The 21,206-nt window shown below is 61.2% G+C and overlaps 3 protein-coding genes and 1 non-coding gene across 7 annotated transcripts in view; all 4 read right to left on the bottom strand.

Annotated features, from left to right (window-relative positions):
- Positions 1-646: 646 nt before the first annotated feature.
- On the bottom strand, positions 647-8,682 carry CPNE7 (copine 7). Of its 3 annotated transcripts, none has more exons than XM_074912917.1 (16): positions 8,347-8,682; positions 7,199-7,672; positions 4,884-5,066; positions 4,737-4,811; positions 4,220-4,294; positions 4,053-4,136; positions 3,887-3,976; positions 3,599-3,697; positions 3,103-3,183; positions 2,846-2,905; positions 2,520-2,653; positions 2,368-2,422; positions 2,187-2,238; positions 1,982-2,115; positions 1,603-1,839; positions 647-1,113 (listed from the first exon to the last, which is right to left on the bottom strand). In XM_074912917.1, the coding sequence occupies exons 2-16, from the start codon at positions 7,421-7,423 to the stop codon at positions 976-978; spliced, it is 1,722 nt and encodes a 573-aa protein (XP_074769018.1). In that variant the 5' UTR covers positions 7,424-7,672; positions 8,347-8,682; the 3' UTR covers positions 647-975. The 3 variants fall into 3 exon arrangements, with proteins under 3 accessions (XP_074769018.1, XP_074769019.1, XP_074769017.1); XM_074912918.1 differs by having other exon boundaries at positions 3,103-3,189; positions 4,884-5,015; XM_074912916.1 differs by having other exon boundaries at positions 3,103-3,189; positions 8,347-8,681.
- A 1,401-nt stretch (positions 8,683-10,083) lies between these two features.
- On the bottom strand, positions 10,084-14,923 carry RPL13 (ribosomal protein L13). The gene is made up of 6 exons (XM_074913574.1): positions 14,846-14,923; positions 14,413-14,528; positions 13,839-13,980; positions 12,405-12,578; positions 11,234-11,290; positions 10,084-10,289 (listed from the first exon to the last, which is right to left on the bottom strand). Exons 2-6 carry the CDS (start codon positions 14,514-14,516, stop codon positions 10,131-10,133), a joined length of 636 nt encoding a protein of 211 aa, XP_074769675.1. The 5' UTR covers positions 14,517-14,528; positions 14,846-14,923; the 3' UTR covers positions 10,084-10,130.
- Positions 14,132-14,213, bottom strand: LOC141963982 (small nucleolar RNA MBII-202). The gene has a single exon (XR_012634245.1). It is a non-coding gene; the product is annotated as a small nucleolar RNA MBII-202 (small nucleolar RNA).
- Positions 14,924-16,279: 1,356 nt separating the features above from the next.
- Positions 16,280-21,206, bottom strand: part of SPG7 (SPG7 matrix AAA peptidase subunit, paraplegin) — a 32,222-nt gene continuing 27,295 nt past the window's right edge. For both annotated transcript variants that reach the window (XM_074912949.1, XM_074912948.1), the window contains exons 14-17: positions 20,450-20,606; positions 19,792-19,955; positions 18,669-18,746; positions 16,280-16,990 (exon numbers count right to left, since the gene is read on the bottom strand). In XM_074912949.1, the coding sequence (XP_074769050.1) occupies positions 16,781-16,990; positions 18,669-18,746; positions 19,792-19,955; positions 20,450-20,606 (609 nt within the window). In that variant the 3' untranslated portion in view covers positions 16,280-16,780. The remainder of the gene's footprint in view (positions 16,991-18,668; positions 18,747-19,791; positions 19,956-20,449; positions 20,607-21,206) is intronic.

Below are 21,206 nucleotides of genomic sequence, written 5' to 3'. Positions count from 1 at the left end.
CATGGCACATGGCACATGACCCAGCACATGGGGCATCACGTGGTGCAACACGGAGCACATACCATGAAGCGGGCGGCACGCGGCACGTGGCACACAGCATGTGGCACACAGCACACGGCACGTGGCGCACGGCACACGACACACGGTACATGGCACGGCACACGGCACGTGGCACGTGGCACACACCCCGCGGCACGTGGCGGAGCGCCGGGCAGGGGCAGGGGGAGCCGCCGGCGCTGCCCCCTCCCGCGGCCGTGGCCTGGATTCGGGGCTGCGGCAGCGGCACAGCGGGACGCGCGGCCGCTCCGGCACAACCGGGAAGCGGCGGCTGCTCCCACGTGCCGCAGCCCCGGTGCTCCCCATCACGCTGCCAGGCACGAGCCCCCCGCTGCAGGGGTGGCCGCAGTGGCCAGTGGCAGCGCCGGTGCCGGCAACCGGGGCTGGCGGCCGCGTTTGCCTCTTGCTTGCCCGCTCCTTGCCGCCGGCCGGGGCTGGGCAGCGTGGCGGCGCGACGAGGGGTGTGAGGGGACGGGCAGCACCCCGGGAGCCGCCTGTCCCGCCGCCCGCACCCCGCGGGCAGGTTCGGCGCCCAGAGAGGACGCGGTACGGGCGCAGGGCTGGTGCTTTATTTGGGGGGGTCCCCGCAGGCCGGGGAGGGGTTCGCCATGCAGCCTCCGAACGATGTCACAGCGACAGACAAGCAGGGACAGAGGGGACGACGGGGACAGCAGGGACAGGGTGGGAACGGGCTGCGGGGCACCGGGACCAGGCAATGGCCGCTGGGGACCCCCCCGGGCAGCGCAGGGTGGGGGTCCCCGCACCGGGGCACCGGGACCGTCCCCGTGTCCCTGGGCAGGACGTGCTGCCGGGTCCCGGTGTCCCCCTGCTCGGTGAGGGGGGGTCCGCGGCAGGGCTGGGACCCAGCAGGGTCCCCGTCTGTCCCCGCGCCGTGCCGGGGGGACGCGGGGGGGCCCCTCACTGGGGTGAGCTGAGGTTGGAGTCGGGGGTGTCGCGCTGGGGGCAGCGGGGCGGGAAGGCCTTGTAGCTGTAGTACTCCACCACCTGCTTGGGCACCTCTGCCAGCACACACTTCGCCAGGGCCGTCGGGGACGCCTGCGGGACAGGGGACAGCGGGGGCAGCGGGGACACGGGTGAGCACCCTGGCACCCGCCTGTCCCGGTGAGCGGAGCAGCACCCGCCGGGCACTGCCCTGTGCCGTGGTGCTCGGTCCTGTGTGGGGACAGTGGGGGACAGGAGGGGATGGGAGGCGACAGGAGGGGACAAGAGGGGATGGGAGAGGACAAGAGGGGATGATAGGGGACAGGAGGGATGGGAGGGGACAGAAAGGGACAGGAGGAGACAAGAGGGGACAGGAGGAAGCAGAAGGGGACAGGAGGGGACAGGAGGAGACAAGGGGGGGACAGAAGGGCATGGGAGGAGATGAGGGGACAGAAGGAGACAGGAGGGGATAGAAGGGGACAGAGAGGATAGAGCGGACAGAAGGGGACAAGAAGTGGGCAGGAGGGGATAGAAGGGGACAGAAGGACAAGAGGGGACGGGGGGGACAGGAGAGGACGGGACTCCCACCGACGCCCCACTCACGTTCTTGAACTCCCGGAAGGGGACGAACTGGACGATGTCGCGGAGGACGGGCTCGCCCCTGGGGGAGCGCAGGACGCCGTCGTCCCCGTCCAGGATCTGCATGTCGGTGAAGTCGGCGTTGCCCACCCCGACGATGATGATGGACATGGGGAGGTAGGAGGCGCGGACGATGGCCTCCCGCGTGTCCGCCATGTCCGTCACCACCCCGTCCGTCAGGATCAGCAGGATGAAGTATTGCTGGGGGGGGAGGGATGCTCTGGGGGAGCTGCCCGGCCCCGCGCGGGGGGAGCCGGACGAGGGCTCCGATGTGGGGGCAGCCACGAGTGGCACGAGTGTGTCAGGTCTTGGCCCGGCCTGGCCGGGGGCAGCGGGTACGTACCGAGGCCTCCTTCGTCCGCTCCTCGTCGGCCGCCACACGAGCCACCTTGGAGATGATGGGGGCCACGTTGGTGGGGCCATAGAGTTGGATTTTGGGCAAGCAGCTCTGGTAGGACTCCACGACACCCTGGATGCCTGTGGGGGGGGTGAGGGGTGAGGGCGAGCCATGGGACCAGCCCCCCCGGCCCCGCCAGAGCTGGGCTCACCCTCACACTCATCGTTGTCGGGGTTGAAGTTGATGGCGAAATCGTGGGAGACCTGAGGGTGAGAGGGGAGGAGGCAGCTGGTGCCCACCCCCCGCCACAGCCCCCGGCACCTGCTGAGCCCCACAGGAGCCACGGCCAAGGGCATCCCTGGGGTCCCACCGGGCCCTGGACACCCCCTTACCTCGTACTTGGGCGGGATCCTTGCACCAAAGCCCAGAGCCGAGAATTTCTTATCGCTGCAAGGGAAGAGGCGTGAGGAGCCCCGGCAGGGCCAGCACCAGGGTGGCCATCACCGGGTGTCCTGGCCCCGGGGGACCTGCCGGAGCAACCAACCTGTCGTAGTCCTGGCAGATCTCGCCCACGGCCACCAGCGCCTTGAGGTACTCGTTGGGCTGGTAGGGGTTGATGTAGTGCAGGGAGCAGCTATTTCGGGGGTCCCCGTTGGAGGCCGTGAAGTCGATGGCCACCTGGCAGCGGGGGTTACATCAGTGAGGGTCCCCAGGGGCACACACCGGTGTGTCCCCCGCTGGGGTCGGGCGGCTCTGCCGGCCCCGCTCGCTGGCGCCGTGGCACAGGCGTGGACTGGGGGAGCCAGGAGGTGCCCCAACGGCCCCGGGACAGGCACGTGGTCCGCGGTGGGGCAGGGGGACGGTGCTCACCGTGAAGTGGATCTGGCACCCGCCCATGATGTAGTCCAGGAAGGAGTAGACCCTGTGGATCTTCCAGAGGGACCCACGTCAGCCGGTCCTGCCCCACGCTGCCCCCACGGCAGCCAGGCACGGCTCGGCACGGCACAGCATGGCACGGCATGACATGGCATGGCACGGCATGACACGGCACGACATGGCACGGCTCGGCTCGGCACGGCTCGGCACGACACAGCACGGCACAGCACAGCTCGCAGGCACTCGCTCACCTTCAGGTCCAGCAGCACCACGACCCCCGAGTTCTTGTAGTTGCGCTTCTTGATTTTGTACTTGGGGTTCATGCAGTCCCACTGCACCTGCGGCACGTGGCACCCGCGCTGCCTGCGGCCCCCCAGCCCCGGGGACGGGGACCCTGCGCTGACACCGCCCCCCCCCCGGCCCTGCAGCCCCCCAGCCCCATGGCCCTGCAGGCCCACAGCCCCACAACCCCATAAACCTACAGCCCCACAACGCCACAGCCCCCCAACCCCACAACCCCAGAGCCCCCCAGCCCTGCCCCCCCAGCCCCAGGGTGCAGCCGCCTGCCCCGGCTCTCCCCAGCCCACCCAGCCCAGACCCACCACCCTTTCCCCGAAGATGGGGGGCAGCGAGGGGAGACCAGCCCCAAACCCAGAGCTGGGAGGTGCCTCCTGGGATGGGATCCGCTGGCAGCGCCAAGGGGGGGTGACCCCCCCACACAGGCTGTCCCCACGTCCCCGCGCCCACCTTGTTCTCCCCCATCGCCCTCTGCATCTCCTCGAAGGTGGTGAAAAACTCCCCGATGAAGTCGTGTTTGCCCCGCGAGTCGTAGTCCCACACCACGCACTGCGGGGGGGGAACGGCTCAGACCCGGCTCGGGGGGGGGGACACGCACCCCCACACCCCCCAAACTGCGCCCAGCCCCGGCACCCACCACCCTCCCCAGCGGCTCCCGCACACGGTGCCCTGGGGAAACCGGGGGACACGTCCCCCCCCCCGGGCAGGGACGGGCTGGTCCCCATCGCCCTTCCTCACCCTCAGCTTCCTCTTCTCCTCGCAGCTGCAGAGTGAGTTGAGGGAGACCTTGAAGGGCTCCCAGATGGGGCTCAGGTTGTTCTTCACCACCTGGGGGGGGCGAGGGGCTCAGCGGGGCGGGCAGCCGCCGGGGTGGCGGCGGGCCCGCTCCCGCCCGGGGGCTCACCTCGGTGCGGTACACCAGCTGCTCGCTGCGGTCGTCGTCGATGCGGTAGATCTCCAGGAAGGGATCCGACTTGCTGAAGAGATCCTGGAGGAGGGAGGATGGGGCAGGGCGCTGCCCGCCGTGCCCGCCGTGCCCCCCGCCTGCCCTGCCCGCGGGACCCGGCTCACCTTGTCGTCCAGTTTCTTGGCGCGGAAGGCGAGCTCCACGTACCCGTTGTTCCCCGAGATCTCCTCCGAGATCACCTGCGGGGAGAGGCGGCCGCGGGGTGCTCAGCGCCTGGCACGGCTTTGTCCCCCTGCCCGTGGGACAGTGGTGCCCTGGGAGGGGACAGGGTGCCACATACCCCCCCCCACCAGCATGACGGGGACCCCCCAGGGTGGCCAGCAGACGTCAGCAGGTCCCCTGAGCCCTCCCCAAGAGCCTGGGGGCTGGATGACAGAAGGAGGGTCACTGGGGACCCCCCCATGTACCCCAGCTCAGTCCACCCATATGTCCCAGCTCGAACCCATCCCAGCACCCCAGTCCAGTGTCACCCACGTGTCCCAGTCTGGTGCCACTCACATGCCCCACTCAGTGCCACCGCACCACCTCAGGGTCCCAGCCCGGTGCCACCCCTGTGCCCCAGCTCGGTGCCACCGCAGTGTCCCAGCCCGGTGCCGCTCCCTGCGTGGTTCGGCCACTCACCGTGATGGTGGACTTGCCCGCAAACTTCCCGTACTTGAGGAACAGCGGCTTTGTCACCCGCTTCTGCGCCACGATCTGCAAAAGCCGAGGGGTTGGAGGGGGGGGACACACGCCGCTGCCGAGTGTCCCCGGGGCGGGGGGGCTCACCTGCCCCACGGTGCACTCCATGCCCCCCAGGAAGTCGTCATCGTGCGTGCCCACGCCGGCGTGCCCGTGGCTGTCGTACACCTCGAACCGCAGCTTCTGCACCTCCTCGAAGTAGTAGTCCACCGTGAAGATCTTGGCGAAGACGGGGTTGAGGTTGCTCTTGATGACCTCGCTGCGGTCCACCTGCGCGGCGGGAGCTCGGCTGGGGGGGGCAGCGGGGCCAGAGCTCCCCTCGGGGCCGGATCTGGGACCAGCGGAGCTGCCCGGGGCCTTGGGATGCCAGAGCTCGCCCAGAGCCGGGCACGGGGATGCAGAGCCCAGTGGGATGGGGGATGCTGGGTGGCTGCTGGCAAGGACTAGCCCTGCACAAGCACTTACATGCCCATATTAAATTTACCGGCATTGGGAGGCAGCCCCGGTGCGGGGGGTGGCACCCTGAGGGCTCCAGCCCTGCCAGCCCCCAGGTCCCCTGGGCACAGGGCTCTGGACCACGGTTTGCCGCGGCTCTGCTCAAGCAAGTGCCCAGGACGAGCCCCTGCACTCCCACCCTGGGCTGGCCAAGGGCGGGGGCCACCGGCCACCAGCCACCTGTGGCCCTGGCAGGCGGGGGGTGCTCAGCGTCCCCCGGCCGTGCTGGCAGCGGGTGCTGAGCGGCTTCCAGGAGCCTCCCCCACAGCCCGTCCCTGCCAGCGTTGACTCAACAGGAGGCCTCCTGGGCAGGGCACCCTGCCAGCCCGCCGGCCCCTGCCTGCCCACCGCCCGCCTGGCCCGGCAGCATCTGCCGCCCCGCGGCCCCGGCAGGGCCACCCCGGGCACGCTGTGCTCCCGGGTGGGCAGCGCCAGCCCCACCGCCCCGTCACGGTGCTCTGGGTCCCCGTCACCTCCACCCCCCCGGTGTCAGCCCCTGCCAGCGTGTCTGGGGCCGTGTCAGCTCGCGGACCCAGCGGGCAGCAGCTGCGCTGGCGTCACCCACCATCTCGGCTTGTGGGACACGTGCTGGGACAGGTCCCAGGGTCCCTCTGAAAGGTGGCCCAGGAGAGGCCCTCTTGCCTCGTGGATCTGACCCCTGCACGGCGCAGGGGGCACAGGAGGGCCCGGGGGGCTCGGCTCGGCACAGCCTGGGGAGCCGCAGCCCGTGGCTGGCACAGGGCCCTCGGCACCTGCCCAGGCTCCAGCTCCGGCTCCGACTCGTGGAGTCGATTACACGCAGAGGGATTTAGAGCTAAATCTGCCGCCTGAGCAGCGGTGATTAGCCCGAGCAGAGCTGCCGGCGCCAGCCCAGCGCTAAGCCAGCGGGGAGCGACGGGAAGGGGTTGTGCCAGCCCTGGTGCTGGTGCCAGGGCCAGCCCCAGCGCCAGCCGCGGCTCGTGTGGGCACGGGGCAGCGCAGTGAGGGGCACACGGCCACGGTGCCGGCCCTGACCCCCACCCCGAGCAGGGTGAGGCCGGCCCACGGACCCTGAGACACCCCTGGCGTGGCCGAGGCGTCCCTTGGCCGGGGCCACGCACCGTGGGCACCCCGATCCCAGCCCTGCCCGAGCCACGGAGCCACAGGGGACTCGCTCCAGCCAGCGGGTCTGCGCTGTCCCCATGCGCTGCCGAGTGTCCCACAGCACCCCGCACCCTGCCCCACGAGCCTCGTGCTCTGCACCCTGCGCCCTGCACTGTGAGCTCTGCACCGTGCATCCAGCATCTCCTCTCTGCTCCCTGCTCCCCATCTCCTGCACCCTGTACCCCACTATCATCTCCTGCACCCTGCTCTCCACCATCTCCTGCACCCTGCTCTCTGCTCTCCATCTCCTGCACCCTGCCCTGCACCCTGCTCTCCACCATCTCCCACACCCTGCTCTGTGCTCCTTGCACCCTGCTCTCCATCTCCTGCACCCTGCCCTGCACCTTGCACCTCACTCTACACCATCTTCTGCACTTTGCACCCTGCCCTGCACCCTGCACTCTGCTCTCCACCGTCTCCCGCACCCTGCTCTGTGCACCTTGCACCCTGCTCTCTATTTCCTGCACCCTGCACCTCACTCTACACCATCTCTTGCCCTTGGCACCCTGCTCTGTGCACCCTGCCCTCCACCATCTCCCACACCCCACACCCCACTCTCCATCTCCTGCACCCCACACCCTTCGTGGTGGCTCCTGCCCCATCCCTCCAGCCCCGTGGGCTTTGCAGCCACCCTGGGGCTGTCTCTGCTCCTGCCCCCATCCCAGAGACACAAACCCTCTGCCCGGTCCCGGCCACATCCCAATGACACCCAGCCCCTTCCCCGCTGCCGTGAGTGCTGGCGGGGACCCCCCCACCCCTCCTACCTCCATCCACTGGCCCTGGGACTGCATCAGCAGCAGGACGCAGGGGTCCGATTTGTTGAGGGTGTCGCGGTCCAGGAGGTGCCGGCAGCTCACCCGCAGCTCCACCTTGGAGAGGACGGCCAGCGGGGCCTGGGGGGACAGCTCGGGCGCCTCGCCCATGGTGGCCATGGCACGGCGGGCGGCCGGGCGCGGCGGGGGGCAGGCGGCCCCGTGGGCGAAGGGCATGCTGGGGGGAGCGGGGCGGTGAGGGCGGCCGCTGCCTTCGTTGCTGTCAGGGAGTCGGGCGAGCGCCCGTCATGCCCGGGGCACGTCGCCCCGCGGTGTCAGGCGTGGGGCCGGAGCCCGGGCGCGTGGGGTCGGACAGGTCCCCCCGGGTGGTAGCGGGTGCCGGTGGGGACTCGGGTGGGTGGCTCGCCCTGGGGACCCTCTCCGAGGCGGGGTGGCCAGTTCCAGTCCCGACGGCTCCACGGGGCCCTGTGAGGCGTCAAAGCACAGCGGGGTGAGCCGCAGTTGGGTCACGCTCTGCCCCAGCCCCATCCCAGGGGCAGGATGTGTCCCGCGGGGAAGGGGCACCCGGGTGGGACTGGGAGGCTGCGGGGGAAGCGGGGGCTGCGCAGGCAGCCCTGGGCCCCCACTCTGGGGGGCAGAAACGCCCCTCCTGTCCCCGTGGGCAACGCACACCCCACCCGGGCAGGGCGAGGGCAGCGGGGCCGCCAGGTCCTTCGTGCCGCTGGCTGGTGCTGGCCGTGCTGGCCGCATCCTGCTGCCCCAGGCTGGGCTGGTGGCACCCCGGGGTGATGGGGGTGTGGATTTCCCCCATGCTGGGGACAGGGGCCACCCTCCACCCGGGGGCTGGTTCTGCCAGCGCCAGCCCCAGCCTGGGGCTTGTCCCCAGAACTGCAGCCCCCAGGGGGTGCCTGGCTGGGGCAGGGAGAGGGGCAGAGCATCCCTCCTGCCCGTGCCCCAGTGTCCCCAACCCGGCCAAAGTTTCCTGGCGAAGTCACGCAGAGCCCGGGCCCTCCCCAGCACATGGCTCCAGTCCCCCAGCTCCGGCGGGCATCGTCCCCCTCCCCGGCACCGCGGGCACCCCTTGGCATCCCCCAGCGGAGGGGGCTCCGGCTCCCACCCTCCCCGGCCGCCCTCCTCACCTGGGTGCCGGCGGCCGGGGCTCGGCACACGGCGGGGCTGCGGGCCGGGGTCGGGTGCCAGCCGGAGCCCGTGTGCCAGCCGGAGCTGCCGCCGCTGCCACCTCCACACAACTGACTCAAGCTGCAGTTCGGGAGCGGAGCCCTAAGAGGGAGACGACAAGCTCCGTTAACTGCCTCGCTGCCGGCACCGGCGCAGAGCCCACCCGCGGGCACCGGGGCTCAGCAGGGTCCCCGGTGCTGCTGGCTGTGCCAGGGCAGGTGCTCCTGCTCCAGACGAGCCCCCCCGTGGCACAGCCCTGGCCCCCCGCGCCCCACACCCTTCCCAGATGCTCCCCGTGGGGTGCCCGAGGCCTGTCCGGCTCCTGGATCCCCAGGCTCTCAGCTGGCACCCCAGTGCGAGGATGGGGCGCCCCTAAACTGCCCTCCCCGTGTGCCGGAGCACCCAGGCCTGCACCCGCACACGTGCAGCCTCGGGTGCCCCATCCCTCAGCCGGGGGCTGTCCCGGCACCCCCCACCCCAGCTCCGTGGTGCTGTCAGCTCAGCTTTATGGAAGATGATGTAATTAGCCCATGTTTGGAGGGATTAAAATGCAGATAGGGCTAAGGAGCAGGAGGGGCTGGGAAGGGCTAATCCCGGCCTGCGTGGCAGAAATAGGGCGCCCTCCCTCCCCGCTCCTCCTGCAGCCCCACAGCACTGGCAGGGGGGCAGCAGGATTGGGCCACGGGCTGGGGAGGGCGAGCTGGCCACCATCACCCCCGTGCTCGGGCAACCTCGGGTTCACGGGGCTGTCGGGGCTCAGGCCGTGCGCTTGCCCCCGTACCAGAGCACTTTGTCGCATCCCAGACTCAAGTTTCTGTCACCCCAGTGCTGATGAAAACAAACGACTCCATTATCAGGGCACGGGCGCAGCCAGGCTGCAGAACGGCCCCAGAACTGATGAGCCAGCGAAGGGGCCGGGCCAGCGCTCCCCGGAGCGGGACGGACCCCCCCAGCACAGCCCATCGCGTCCAACCCCACCTCAGCCCCCCAACAGCCGTGAGGACAGGCCAGAGCCCCCCGACCCTTCTCCCAAAGAGGGGCTGGGCTCCTCTTTGGTGCCACTAAGATATTTCCCTTAAAAAATGGCTTCACACAGCGCCCCAGGGCTGGGCTGAAGCCAGGCGAGCACAGGGTGACAGCACACACCAGCAGAGAACCCCTCCCGCCCCCCCAAAAATGGGGGAGCAGGGCCCCAGGCAGGGGTTGCACTGCTGTGGAGCTGGTTACCCCCCCAGCTAGCCCCAAGGTGGGGATGAGGGGGCAGGCGAGTGCCCTGGGCACTCAGAGCACCCCTGGGTGACACCCACCCTGACCCCTGCAGTGCTTCGAGCAGAACCAGCTGCTCTACCTCACCCAGAGGCATGGAAAGGGTTAAATCTGGAATACTGGCATGGAAGAGGGTAAGTGGGAAGCAGTCAGAGCTGTCAGGGAGGGGTATCGCAAAAAAAACCCCAAGAGGCAGCTCAAGGGGCCCTTGAGTGAGGCTGTGAAGTGAAGCAGAGGCCGTGCTGGAGGAGCCACACAAGGCCAAGGTGTGTTTTTACTGGCTTTCAGGGAATCTCGGAACCTTTAATCACAGTAAATGAGGTTTCCCTCAGCCTACATCCCTCCACACCCCACGATCAGCACCGAGCAGGCAGGCAGAGGCAGCTCAGTTCTGTCTTATCTTGCCCTAAAAAGACAACACACTCGTATTTCTACGGTTTTTTGGTTTTTTTTAATGGACAGTTCTAGGGAGAACAGTTCATTTCTTCTTCTCCACATCCTGCTCAGCAGCTTCTTTAGCGCGTTTTGCACGGATCCCAAAGAGCCGGGCGTTGGCCCGGGCCATGCGCAGGCTGGCAAAGGCCTTGAAGTTCTTCTCGTCTTCCGAGATGACACGGGCCTTCTCCCGTTTGAAAACCTAGAGGAGAGCATGAGGTAGTCAGGCAGCACATCAGAGGCTCCCGGAAAAAAAAAAAAACCCTACTGAAGGTCTGACACAATTAATCTCGCTACGTTTTCTACCAGCAGCCCCAGGACGCTGCTCAGAATAGAGCGTTTGTGCCATCTACAGGCCTCGCCCCGATCGTCACTCCGGCAGGGACCTCGTTTCAACCGGTTCTTAATTCGTCAGTGCAAGATCAGAACAGCCCAAAGAAAAAAACAAACCACACAACACACAAAACCCAAAAAAAAAACCCCCACAAAACCAAGCGCAACGTGAAGTCTGAGTCAGGTTTGTGGTGTTCTAGCAACAGCACCTTTCGGAAGCAGCGAGGGCGGAGAAAACGGTGACTACACAACCCAGGGGGTGAGGCGCTGCCAGTACACAGCCCTCGCCCCACGGCGACCCTGGGTGCTCCGAATTTCACAGGGACGAGCCCCCCCCAAAGGTCCGAGGGGACCAACAACCCTTGAACCCGCCCCGAGGTCACAGGGGTGGCTTTGACCTGCGCCCGCCCAGGGGCGGGGTTGGCGTGAGTTCAGCGTAGGGCGCCCTGCTGCTCCCAGCTGTGATTTGGGGCCACAGCGGACACGTGCAGGATCATTCCCACCCAAAACATCTTGAGCTGAACCCCTGACAACGCTGCCCGGAGCGCTCCTCTGGACCCAGAAACACAGCTGGTAAGTTCAGCAAAGCTCCCACTAATGAGCTCTTCAGGGTTGCTCTGTACAGAGCCCACCAGCTCTTGGTAAGAGACAAGGACAAGCTTGACCGGCTCGTTCCTGACTTTTTTTTTGATCCAGGATGGGAAGTGTCTGGAGACAGCAACCCTGAACTGTTCAACAGCAAGGAGAGAATCCTCTCTGTGAAGCTCAAGCCTTAATTACATCACACAGACGATGTGATTTAATCACACTTACATTCTTGATTGGCATAACCGGCCCAGTCAGCTGCGTCGCCATCTTGAGTTCCTCAGCCTACATAACAAAAGGACAAAACCCACGATTTAAATAGTTTAAAACATCCTATACCTGGGTTAGAAACGCTCCCTGTGTGCAGGCACCCAGCTTAAACACCCCATTAACAGTTCTGACCAGAGATTTACCACCGAGCAGCGGGGAGTTCAGCGCCCCAGCTGCGGGGGGTTTGGGCACAGACGTGCCGCATCGACAACCCACTTTCCGCCTGGCCATCGACCGCCCGGATCCGCCCCGGGGAGCAGCGGCCTTCCCGTTCCGCCAGCTGGAAAAACGTTGACATCTACTGTGCCATTTTTAGTTTGATGCCCTGTGTGTTCCTCAGCAATTCCTTCTAAGGCTAATTTCAGCCTCTTGTAAGAGTACGGCACTAGACAAAAATGATTCAAGTTTTATTTTAGATAGCTGATTTCAAGTAAACAAATTTGAAACGGTATTTCAGGCACAAGTATCTGTACCTACTGGTACAGGAGCTCGAGGCCTTCCTCCCCCATTCGGAGGAGCAGCCCCCTGCTCGGTGGGTGCCAGAGGCTGCACCACGGTTCAGTGGCTCAGCGCTGACAGCCTCTCCGGAAGATCAGGGACAGCCTGAGCCATGACTTGCACTGCCCCATGGGAAGCATCTATTTACCACAGGCAGAGCCAAGGACAGACACGGAAAGCTGACTACCCAAATTAAAAAAATCTCGATGAGATTTTAATGAAAAATGGTTTCCACGCCGTCGTCACCACAGAACTGACGCTCCAGATGGACTTCTCAGCCGTTCTGACTATTAACTTCATAATCTAGAATTTGACTGGTTTCGACGATCGAAGCTCCAGCAGAGAAACCACCCGAGGCGTTCACTGAGCTGCATCCCCCAGCAGGACCACAGTCCCCAGTCCCAAAGTCTGCCCGAGGCCCCACCCTGACCCCAGAGATCCCCGGGGAAGGTGACTCTGCTAGGCCTGGCCTTGCGCTGGGCTCACTCATCCCCTGCATACGCTGCTCCCCCTGGGGGGTTTCACCTCATAAAAAGCATTTAACTGCACCGGGATGGACTGATGACCGAACCTCAGAAAACAGCTACCAGAAATGGCCCCCGGGACACGTTTCTGGCAGCCAAGTACTTACAGAGCTGTCGCCCTTCTTCGGCATAGCCGGCTTCCTCGGGAAGAGGATGAGCTTGGAGCGGTACTCCTTCAGCCTCTGCACGTTGGCTTGCAGGGACTCCGTAGACTTGTTACGTCGCCGGGGATCCACAGAGATTCCAATAGTCCGGGCAAACTTTTTGTTAATGCCAGCGAGCTGCAAAGAGAGCGCCCAGTGTCGGCACCCGCCAGCGCCTGCCGTCGCCGTGCTGCTGCGGGAGCTGCTCCGCCACCGGCCAGGCAAGGGGTCAAGTGCAGCCACCACGGGCTGCGGAGCCCGGAGGAGGGCTCAGCGTCTGCTGGACCATGGGCAATGGGGACCAGTGTCTGGGTTTTAATGACTGAAACACTCCAGCTTGACAATAATTTCTGCAGACGGATTTCCTCAGGAGAGCAAAGCGCTAGTCCTGAGTGATTATGAGGGGGACATCTACACTTTGATACACGTGAGAAATGTCTGAAGTCAGCAGGCGGGTGACTCTGGTTCCCTGAATACTGGAAGCTCCATTAAAGAAGGATTTCTTTTGAAAACCATCTTAAACAAGAAATAACTTCATATTCTGTTCAAAGGCAAACATCTGCATACCATTTTGTATCTCACCATTATCCAAAAATTAAGGAAAAATAAAGTAATGAAGCATTTGGCATCCAAAAGAGCCATTTTACTGCTTCAATGCACTAATCTCACTGTTATAAATGTTTTAATTAGACACTGAACAACACACAAGACGCGGCTGTGGGTGCTGGCTGCCAGCAAGCCCTGATGTTTATTCCTGCCTGCTGTGTGGATCTCCGGGTGGGGGTTCCTGCAGACCCCACCACGATCCAGCCCTTAACAGCTCAGCACACCTGGGAAGCTCCCAGAGAAATTTCAAAACCAACTCATAGCTACTGCATGAGAAACAGCCACGGCTACTCTGAACACCTCCCTTTCCTGGCACAATATTCCCTACTTCGAAATAAACTGAACAGGATTTATTTGGTCCATGTCATGAACACGTTCACACCGGTTAAATCTTCAGGATTAGCTGAACTGTGTTTCACAGAGAAACCACCTAACTTAATGAAGAAGCTGTTAGTGCTTTTTCAACCCCCGCCAAAAAAAAAAAAAAAAGTTTAAGAAGCTCAATTAAGGCTCTACCAAAATCTGATTTTTGTTTAAGCTACAATCTGACCACACAAACTGACCATTTACTTTTCAAAGCAACCCTTCACTCTGACACACACTTACTACATCCCAGCCCAGACTTAAAAAGAAAACACAACACGAGACATTGCTGCAGGCCGAGCCAGCATCAGCCGACACCAATACCTTGGCAAGTCACTTCTGCCCTGTCTACGTGCAGAACAGGACAAAACAACTGAAATCAGGCTCAGAACTAGTTTTATCGGGCTGGGGTCAGTCTTCTGTACTTACTTTAAGCTCTTCTAGGCTGAAGCCTCTTCCAGCACGAACTTTTTTGTGGTATCTGATAGTAGGGCACCTCACTATAGGCCGGATGGGCCCAGCCACGGGACGGGGAGCGATGCGGCGAGCCTTGGCCTGGCGGGCCTTCCTCCTGGAGGGTGAAGGGGACAGCCATCAGGAACGCTGCGCTTCTGGCCCGATGTGCTGCTGCTCCCCTTGCAGGGAGGCATCTGCCACGCGGGGATCTCTCAGAAACATGCTCGGGGCTGGCCTAGCGGCTCAGCCGGGCCGCTGCCCGCCTTACAGAACGGCTGCAGTCATCAGATATAGAAGGGTTCAAGGGAATCATCAACGCGGTACAGCGATTCCGGAGATGTCTCATCACTTGACTGCAGCTGGAGCGGCCTGACCCTGAGCGGAGACCCCACACCGAAGGAGCCCCCTGCTGCCAGGCCAGCGCCTTTCACAACTTGTTTTAGGGGGAAGAGTTTAAAATAAAGACGCGGCGGTTCCTAAGCAGCCCGAGACGAGAGACAACCTCTACGCGAGCGGCGCCGGGGCAAACCGGGCCGCGAGCACTCACCTCCGGATCTTGCGGGCGGGCTGGTTGAACCATGTGGCCACTCGCCGCTGCCAGTCCTTGTGGAAGTGGGGCTTCAGGATCATGCCATTGCGGCTGGGCGCCATGGCTGCTGCGGCCTGCGGACACGGGCAGGGCTAAAAGCGGCCGCCGGCCTCACCGGTGTACCGGAGCTGCGACGGCCTCTCCCCCCGCCGACCCGGACAGGGCCCTTTTCCCCGGACAGGGCCGCCCCGCAGGCCCGGCCCGCCCCCGAGCCCGCTCCAGGCCTATGCCCCGGCCGGGAGCCTGGCAGCGGCCCCAGGCCTCCGCGCAGCCCGCGGCCCCCGCGCAGCGCCCCCAGCGGCCCCGGGGCCCGGCCCGACGCAGGGCCCAGCCGCCAGGGCTCGGATGGCGGCGGATGGAGCCCCCCGGCCGCGGCAGCGCCCCGACTCACCTCCCGCCACGGCAAATGGCCGACCGGAAAAGGAAGCGCAGGGCGCAGAGCGCGCCGGAAGTGCCGCCGCGGCGGCCAATGGGGTGGCGGCTGCGCGGGAACGCCCCTGTGAGGGCGGCAACTTCACCGCGCCCGTAGCAAAGATGGCGCCGGCTTAAAGGGCCCGCGCACACGCGGCAGGGAGGCGAGCGGTGCCCCAGCCCGGAGGAGCAGCTACAGCTCCGCCCGGCGCTGCCGCAGTGCCGAGGGGATGGAGCAGACACGGGGCAGGGGTTACCCCATCCCCAATGACTGCCGGAGGTCCGGGGGGACCTGTCCCCCTCCACACCCCACAGCAGGGCCCCCGCTCCAGTTTAGGGTGGGCAGCAGCATCTCCCCTGGGGGGCGAGGGAGGAGTGGGGGGACCGCCACCCACCTCGGCCTGGCTGCCACTGCATGCCACCAGCCAGCATGGCCACGCCAGCTCCTCCACCGAGGAGCCTGCAGTGTCCCACAGCGTCCCAGCACAGCACCGCCACAACCACCGGCCTCGGCTCCACAGAGCTGAATCCTTCCAGGAAAGGGTTTATTCAAACAGCCCAGAACACAGCCATGGCTTTAAAAAAACCCCATAAAAAATTCAAAGAACACTTTAATCTGCTGTTGGAGAAATTAATTCAAAGAATGAACTTTGTGAAGAAACAAACATGTTTAGGAGAAAAAAACCCAACTAAAACTTACAGGCAGTTGCCTCCCAAACGTAGAAAACCCACTTCTGCCCCTGAAAACGAGGGAAATCACCCCACCGGCACGGAGACACCCCAGGGAGGGCCCGAAGCTGTGGGGACAGAGGTGGGACATGGGACAGGACACCTTGCAGAACATCCACCCCCCCCATCACCAGCGGAGAGGAGAGGCTCTGCTCCAGCCTGACAGAGTTGGAAGCTGTCAGAGCCCGGGCTGGGGTTTTCAGGTCACAGACAATCCTCAAAGTAACTCAAAGCAATAATCTTTCCTAAAGGATTAACCCAGCCTGAGCACACCAGGCACTAATGATTTTAATGCTTTCCCTGATGAACGGCAGACAACTACGTCAGCACAGCTTGTTCTGGGAGAGCTGGGAGGATGGAGCTGGAGGAGATGCTGGTTTTTTCCTAAGGCTCCCCCAGGGACACACCAGCTTCTGCTCCCACTCTGAACCAGCAGCATGACCCAACACTCTTCCAGCCTCTAAAATCAGAACCACTCTCTGCACTGCTCATTTTCAACATCATGTAACCCACTATGGTGGGTTCTGCACACAGGTTTTCCTCAAATATTTTTTTATATAAAAAACAAATACAAGTTATCGGCCAGGGAGAAGAAAGCTCATCCTGGGCAACTTCATTGCTATAATAAGCTTCAGATGTGTCAAAACACATATCCACATCTTGACACATTCCACAGACACAGCAGCACATTGTGGACAGTTTATTCTAGCAAATTTTGCTTATTTAGTTTTTTTTATGTTCAGCAGCAGAGGTGATCAAAGGTTACAGCAGAGTCGCACAAGAACTACAGCACCTCAGCCTCGCAGGGGTGTCACTGAAGAGGATGTTCCTGCTCCTGCTGTGTCACACGGCATAGCGAGAGGTGGCTTACAAGGACTCCACAGGATCTTTCACCCTCAGGAACATGTACACCACTCCTGTGTACGAGAAATTTTCCAGCAGATTAGACTTACACAACTCCTAATCACTACTACCCTGCTGAGAAGCAATTTCAAAATTCTAAGGAGTTCTCCTTCCTGCAGGAAAAAGCTCATTAAAAGAGCTCATGTAGCCATCCCTTAATTTTTGGTAACGGCAGCACAGAGCTTCCCTGCTCAGTCATCCTTGATTCTGGAGCTGAAAAGGGAAAGGGTCTCTGTCCAAAGGAAGCCTCTGGAGTCCTCCTGTTCCACATGAGTAATAGGCTTCATACTGGTCTCAGGCGTGGTTCTTCCTCCTCCTCATGGTTTGGTGGCTGCTGGGGCATTTCTTCGTCTCTTGTGTCTTGCTTGTCTCTCTCTGCCTGAAGCCAGCTCTGAGGAGCTATCATTTTCTTTGGCCCATAGGGTGGAGGCCCAATCAAAGCTTCAATGTCATCATAATTTATCACTTCTTTCTCCAGGAGGGCATGAGACAGCTAGAAAGAGTAAATAAGGCATAATGAGGTGCAGGCGTTCGAAAACGACCTCTCTGAACTGATCTGAACTCTCCCTGCCAGCTCAGCAGCTGGAGGCAGTGCGTGCTGCAGCCCGCAAGGAGCAGCCCCCTGGCCACCACACCACGGGCGGGGGGATCCGAGCGCCTGCTGGAGCCAGGACAAACTTCTCCAAGCTGCTGGCTGCCTTCACAAGAGTATGTTTGGCCAGGATATGACTAGAAGCGGTAAAGCTTCAGGGAATGATTCTGCGAGTTGGAACTGCAGGAACTATTAGAGAAGTGCCTTTCCTGCCACTGTCACTGCACCTGTAACTCTAAGATGCCAAAGCAGCAGCAAATGAGAGCAGTCAGACCCGCACCCCTCCCCGTACACACAGTGCTAAGAAAGAGCCGTCTGCTCCCGCAGGCAGGGGTTGGAGGTCGTCACAAGCTCCTCTCCAGAAAAGCTGAGCTCTCCGGCCGCTCTGCCAGCAGAAGGACAGCGCTTGAGCAGCAGGTGGTTGTCAGACAGCTCAGTTCTGCTGACAAGATGCGACACGCTGGCCTAACAACTGAAACATTTACTCTGTAGGTAGTTTGGCTGAACTTAAAAGTTTTTCTGTGATGAGCCTCCAGCAAACATCTGATTGCTGTTAAATGAAAGCATCGGAACAGAGGAGGCCTGCAGAGAGGAGACCCCCTCACCACGCCTGCCTTCAGAGCACTGTCCCGGGGCCGGGGCTGCGGTACGGCCAACAGCAGGGTGTCCGAGCCAGCAAGCTCTGACTACCTTACCATGCACAGGAGGCCTGCAGTTGCATAGCTGAAGGGTTTCTTTAGTTGTTTAAAAACAGGACTTAAGGAAAAGGATTGTCTTATTTGCAAAACATGCAACACTAAGTTGACTCCTGGTCATTCTGGATGTTAGGGACTGGATTTCTGAAGGAAAGATCGAGTACATACGTGGGGTGCTGTGACTTAAGTGTGGCTCAGCCTGGAGTGATGGGTACAGGGCTCCTGGCAGAAAGGTGGGGACATGTCAGGGTGACTGGCTGGGGGACTGTCAGAACACAAAGGGGAAGAGGCAAAGCTGTACCTCTGCAACAAGGATTCCTTGGTATAGGAGGTATCAAGGAGCTGGCAGGTGAAAACTGCCTGGAGTCACCAGAAAGCATCAACCAGCACCAGTCAGACAGGTCCCATACTCTATCACCAAAGCCAGAAACCGTCCATCTGATTCCTGTGGATCTGCAGGACCCGGAAGGATGAGCTGTTCCTGCCTCCACAGGCTTCACAAAAAGGGTCACCGTCTGCTCTCCAGGAAATCGCACTGCCAAGAGGCTAGCGGAGAAGTGTAGGGAGGGACACAAATCTGAGCTTTGATGGCTTCCACAGAGCGCTCCTACTCCTCTACCCTGCAAATACCAGCTGGTGTCAGGAGGCAGACTACTTGCTCTTGGAAAAGGCACACATTGCTCCCTGTGCCTGCTCCTAATCTGGGGGATATGCACCAAACAGTCACTTGTTCACGACACGAGCCCCAGCACTCCCACTACAAGACTTTCTAGGACCAGAGACACTGCAACAGCTGAGCTACAGAGCGCAGAATGCAGCAAGGCAAAAAAACCCCAGTTAAACCCAAAACCCACAAACAAAACCCCCCCACAACTCCAACTTACTGTTTGCAGCTTGTCCCGGTTCTCCAGTAAGAGCTTTTCTGTGCGCCTGTAAGCCTGAGCCACCAGGACTTTCGCTTCCTAGAAGACAGTAACCAGAAAAGAGATTTGCAGTGTAGGTGGCAACACACACAACGTGGATAAACAAGGAGAGCACTGAGGGATGGATGAGCCAGGCAGAAAGTGGCTCCCATCAACAGAAAATAGAGGTAAACCATTTGAAAAAAAGCTAAAAGACTCGTGATAAGGAACAGTAAATGCCTGCACAAGCACAACTCTTCATCAGAGTCCCAGCTGATGGGAAATGCAGTCTAATTAAGGAGGCTGTCCAGTGGCAAAAGATGCAGCTCAGCAGAAATCCCAGGGAAACACAACCATGGTGCTTCTGAAACAGTTTTTTCATTCCCAGCTATTTGACTTTTCAGCTAAGACAATGTTGTTTTTTTCAGTAACGAAGCCCAATTTCCTGTCAAAACAGGCTTAACATTTTCCAGTCAGTCAGAACTGTCGTTTTGGCTAGATAGTGTCTCTGATCTAGGAAGTGGAGACATTTAAATTGTGCAGCTGAGGCTTTAAGACACAGGGTTTTTGTAATCTATGCATTGCACAGCCATGCTTAGATCTACACGGGACTCCGGTGGGCCTGCAGAGACTTCACACCAGTGAATCTCTCCCTAGCTGGGGTATTTATCCGCACTTCCACAGCAATCCCCCAGTCTCCCCAAATTATTCCTCCTTCCCTCCCAAGGCATTTCTCCCTCCCTCCAAACACCACATTTGCACCTCCTGGCTCCCAGAAGGGTCTTGCCCACACTGGAAGCAAGGCTGCAGCTTTCACAGGCTGTTGTAGGCATTGTAGTTATTTCACAGCCGCTCGCTGCAGCTTCAGGCAGCACAGTGCTACGGGGATGAACTCACAGCTGTGTCTGGTTGTGCCTGCTCCTAATGCCCCCCTGCACACTCCCAATACACCGTAACAGAACGGGTAAGCGCTCAGTTGTTGAAACTTACTACCTAACAGCCCCCAGAAAAAAATGTAAATTGCTTAGGTGCAAGTTACTCTCATTTTTTCACCAAATTGCAGAAAGTAAAGAACAATCAGGAACGTCACCAAGGGTGGCCTTACGTGGTCCATCATTTGCTGAAGGCCCTGGCTGAAAGGGCGACGGCCGATGCCAGCTGCACTCTCCAGGTCTGGGAAGGAGACCTGCCCAATGCTGGGCACCATCCCGTACTGCTTCACCATGGAGTAGGCTATCTTGGTCACCTTCTTCAGGTCATCCTGTGCTCCTGGGCAGGAGAGAGAGAGGAGATGTTTGTCAGCTCTGAGCCGAGCGTAAGACAAGCAGATTCTGCACAGACACGTGGAGAGACTAGAGGAGCCACAGGAGCCCAGGGAGGCAAACACTCCGCCTGCTGATGGACCCTCCTACACGTGCAGCACAACTCCCACACAACAGAGCGTGTAGAGTAGCTCGTGCCCGTGGAGTGCTTACCCCTTGGGATACAACTAGTTGGAAACAGCACACAAAACTCTAGGCCCTCCCATGAGGCAAGAGTCTCACTGGGTAACTGCATCCGCGGCCACAGGCTTTGGGACAAGTCTAAGACACCACAGTGACAACCAAAAGCGAGACCTCCACGCTCCCAGACCCGAGCCCAAGATCAAACCACACAATCCGACTTTTGTTCTTCTCAGCACGGGGAACCTCCATCTCTTGCTCCGATCACCCTTGGGCAGAGCAAGTGCGGAAGTTCAGGCTCTTTTAGCACAATCTCCTCACCTGTAGTGACTTTGTTGAAGGTGATGGCCTCGGACACTCTTCCCCCCAGCGCCATGCACATCCTCTCCAGCAGCTGCTCCTTGGTGAAGAGGTACTGCTCTCTCGGGAGGATCTGGGCGAATCCAAGAGCTGCGTTTGTTCGAGGGGCTATGGAAACCTGCAACACAGAGCAGCTCCCTCACTTCAAAGGACAGAAGAGCTCCCACTGAGAGCAGCAGAGGCAGAACAGCAAGAGGCCTGCAATCCCAGTGAAATTTGTCGCCAGCGATGGGGCAGGCTGACCCGCAGAGACACAGCCAAGGGCTGCAGTGTCACCATTCCTGTAGTGAAGGCTCTGCCTTCACAGCTACGGACACACACTTTCTGCCACTTTCTGCTCAAGAAATGAAAAGGAAATTGTCCTCAACAAGAATCCAGTGAAATACCGAGGTTTAGGAGTTGCTTTGGAGGGTATAAGCTAAACAGACTGAGAGTAGCTAGAGAAAAGATAGGATGTTTTCAGAAAATGAGTCATTTCCCCACCACCACCATTAAATGAGAGTAATTAACAACAGTTCAGCTTATACAACAGGTCGTTCAGAGTGAATGTGCTCCTGGTGGCAAGCCAAGGAGCTGCCACACTTGTCATTTCTACTCCCCACCTCAGCCCAGTGTCAATGCTTTTGGAGGAGGAGATGTGCAAGGGAGAGGACACACCCTGGGGTGCCAAAGAAAGACCTTTCCCTACAGAGAAGGTCTTCAGGCAGGCAAACTCCCA

Source organism: Athene noctua, chromosome 9 (assembly GCF_965140245.1).
Source record: "Athene noctua chromosome 9, bAthNoc1.hap1.1, whole genome shotgun sequence".
NCBI lineage: Eukaryota > Metazoa > Chordata > Aves > Strigiformes > Strigidae > Athene > Athene noctua.
The sequence above is the reverse complement of the archived record's forward strand: the minus strand, read 5'-3'. Positions and strand labels throughout refer to the sequence as shown.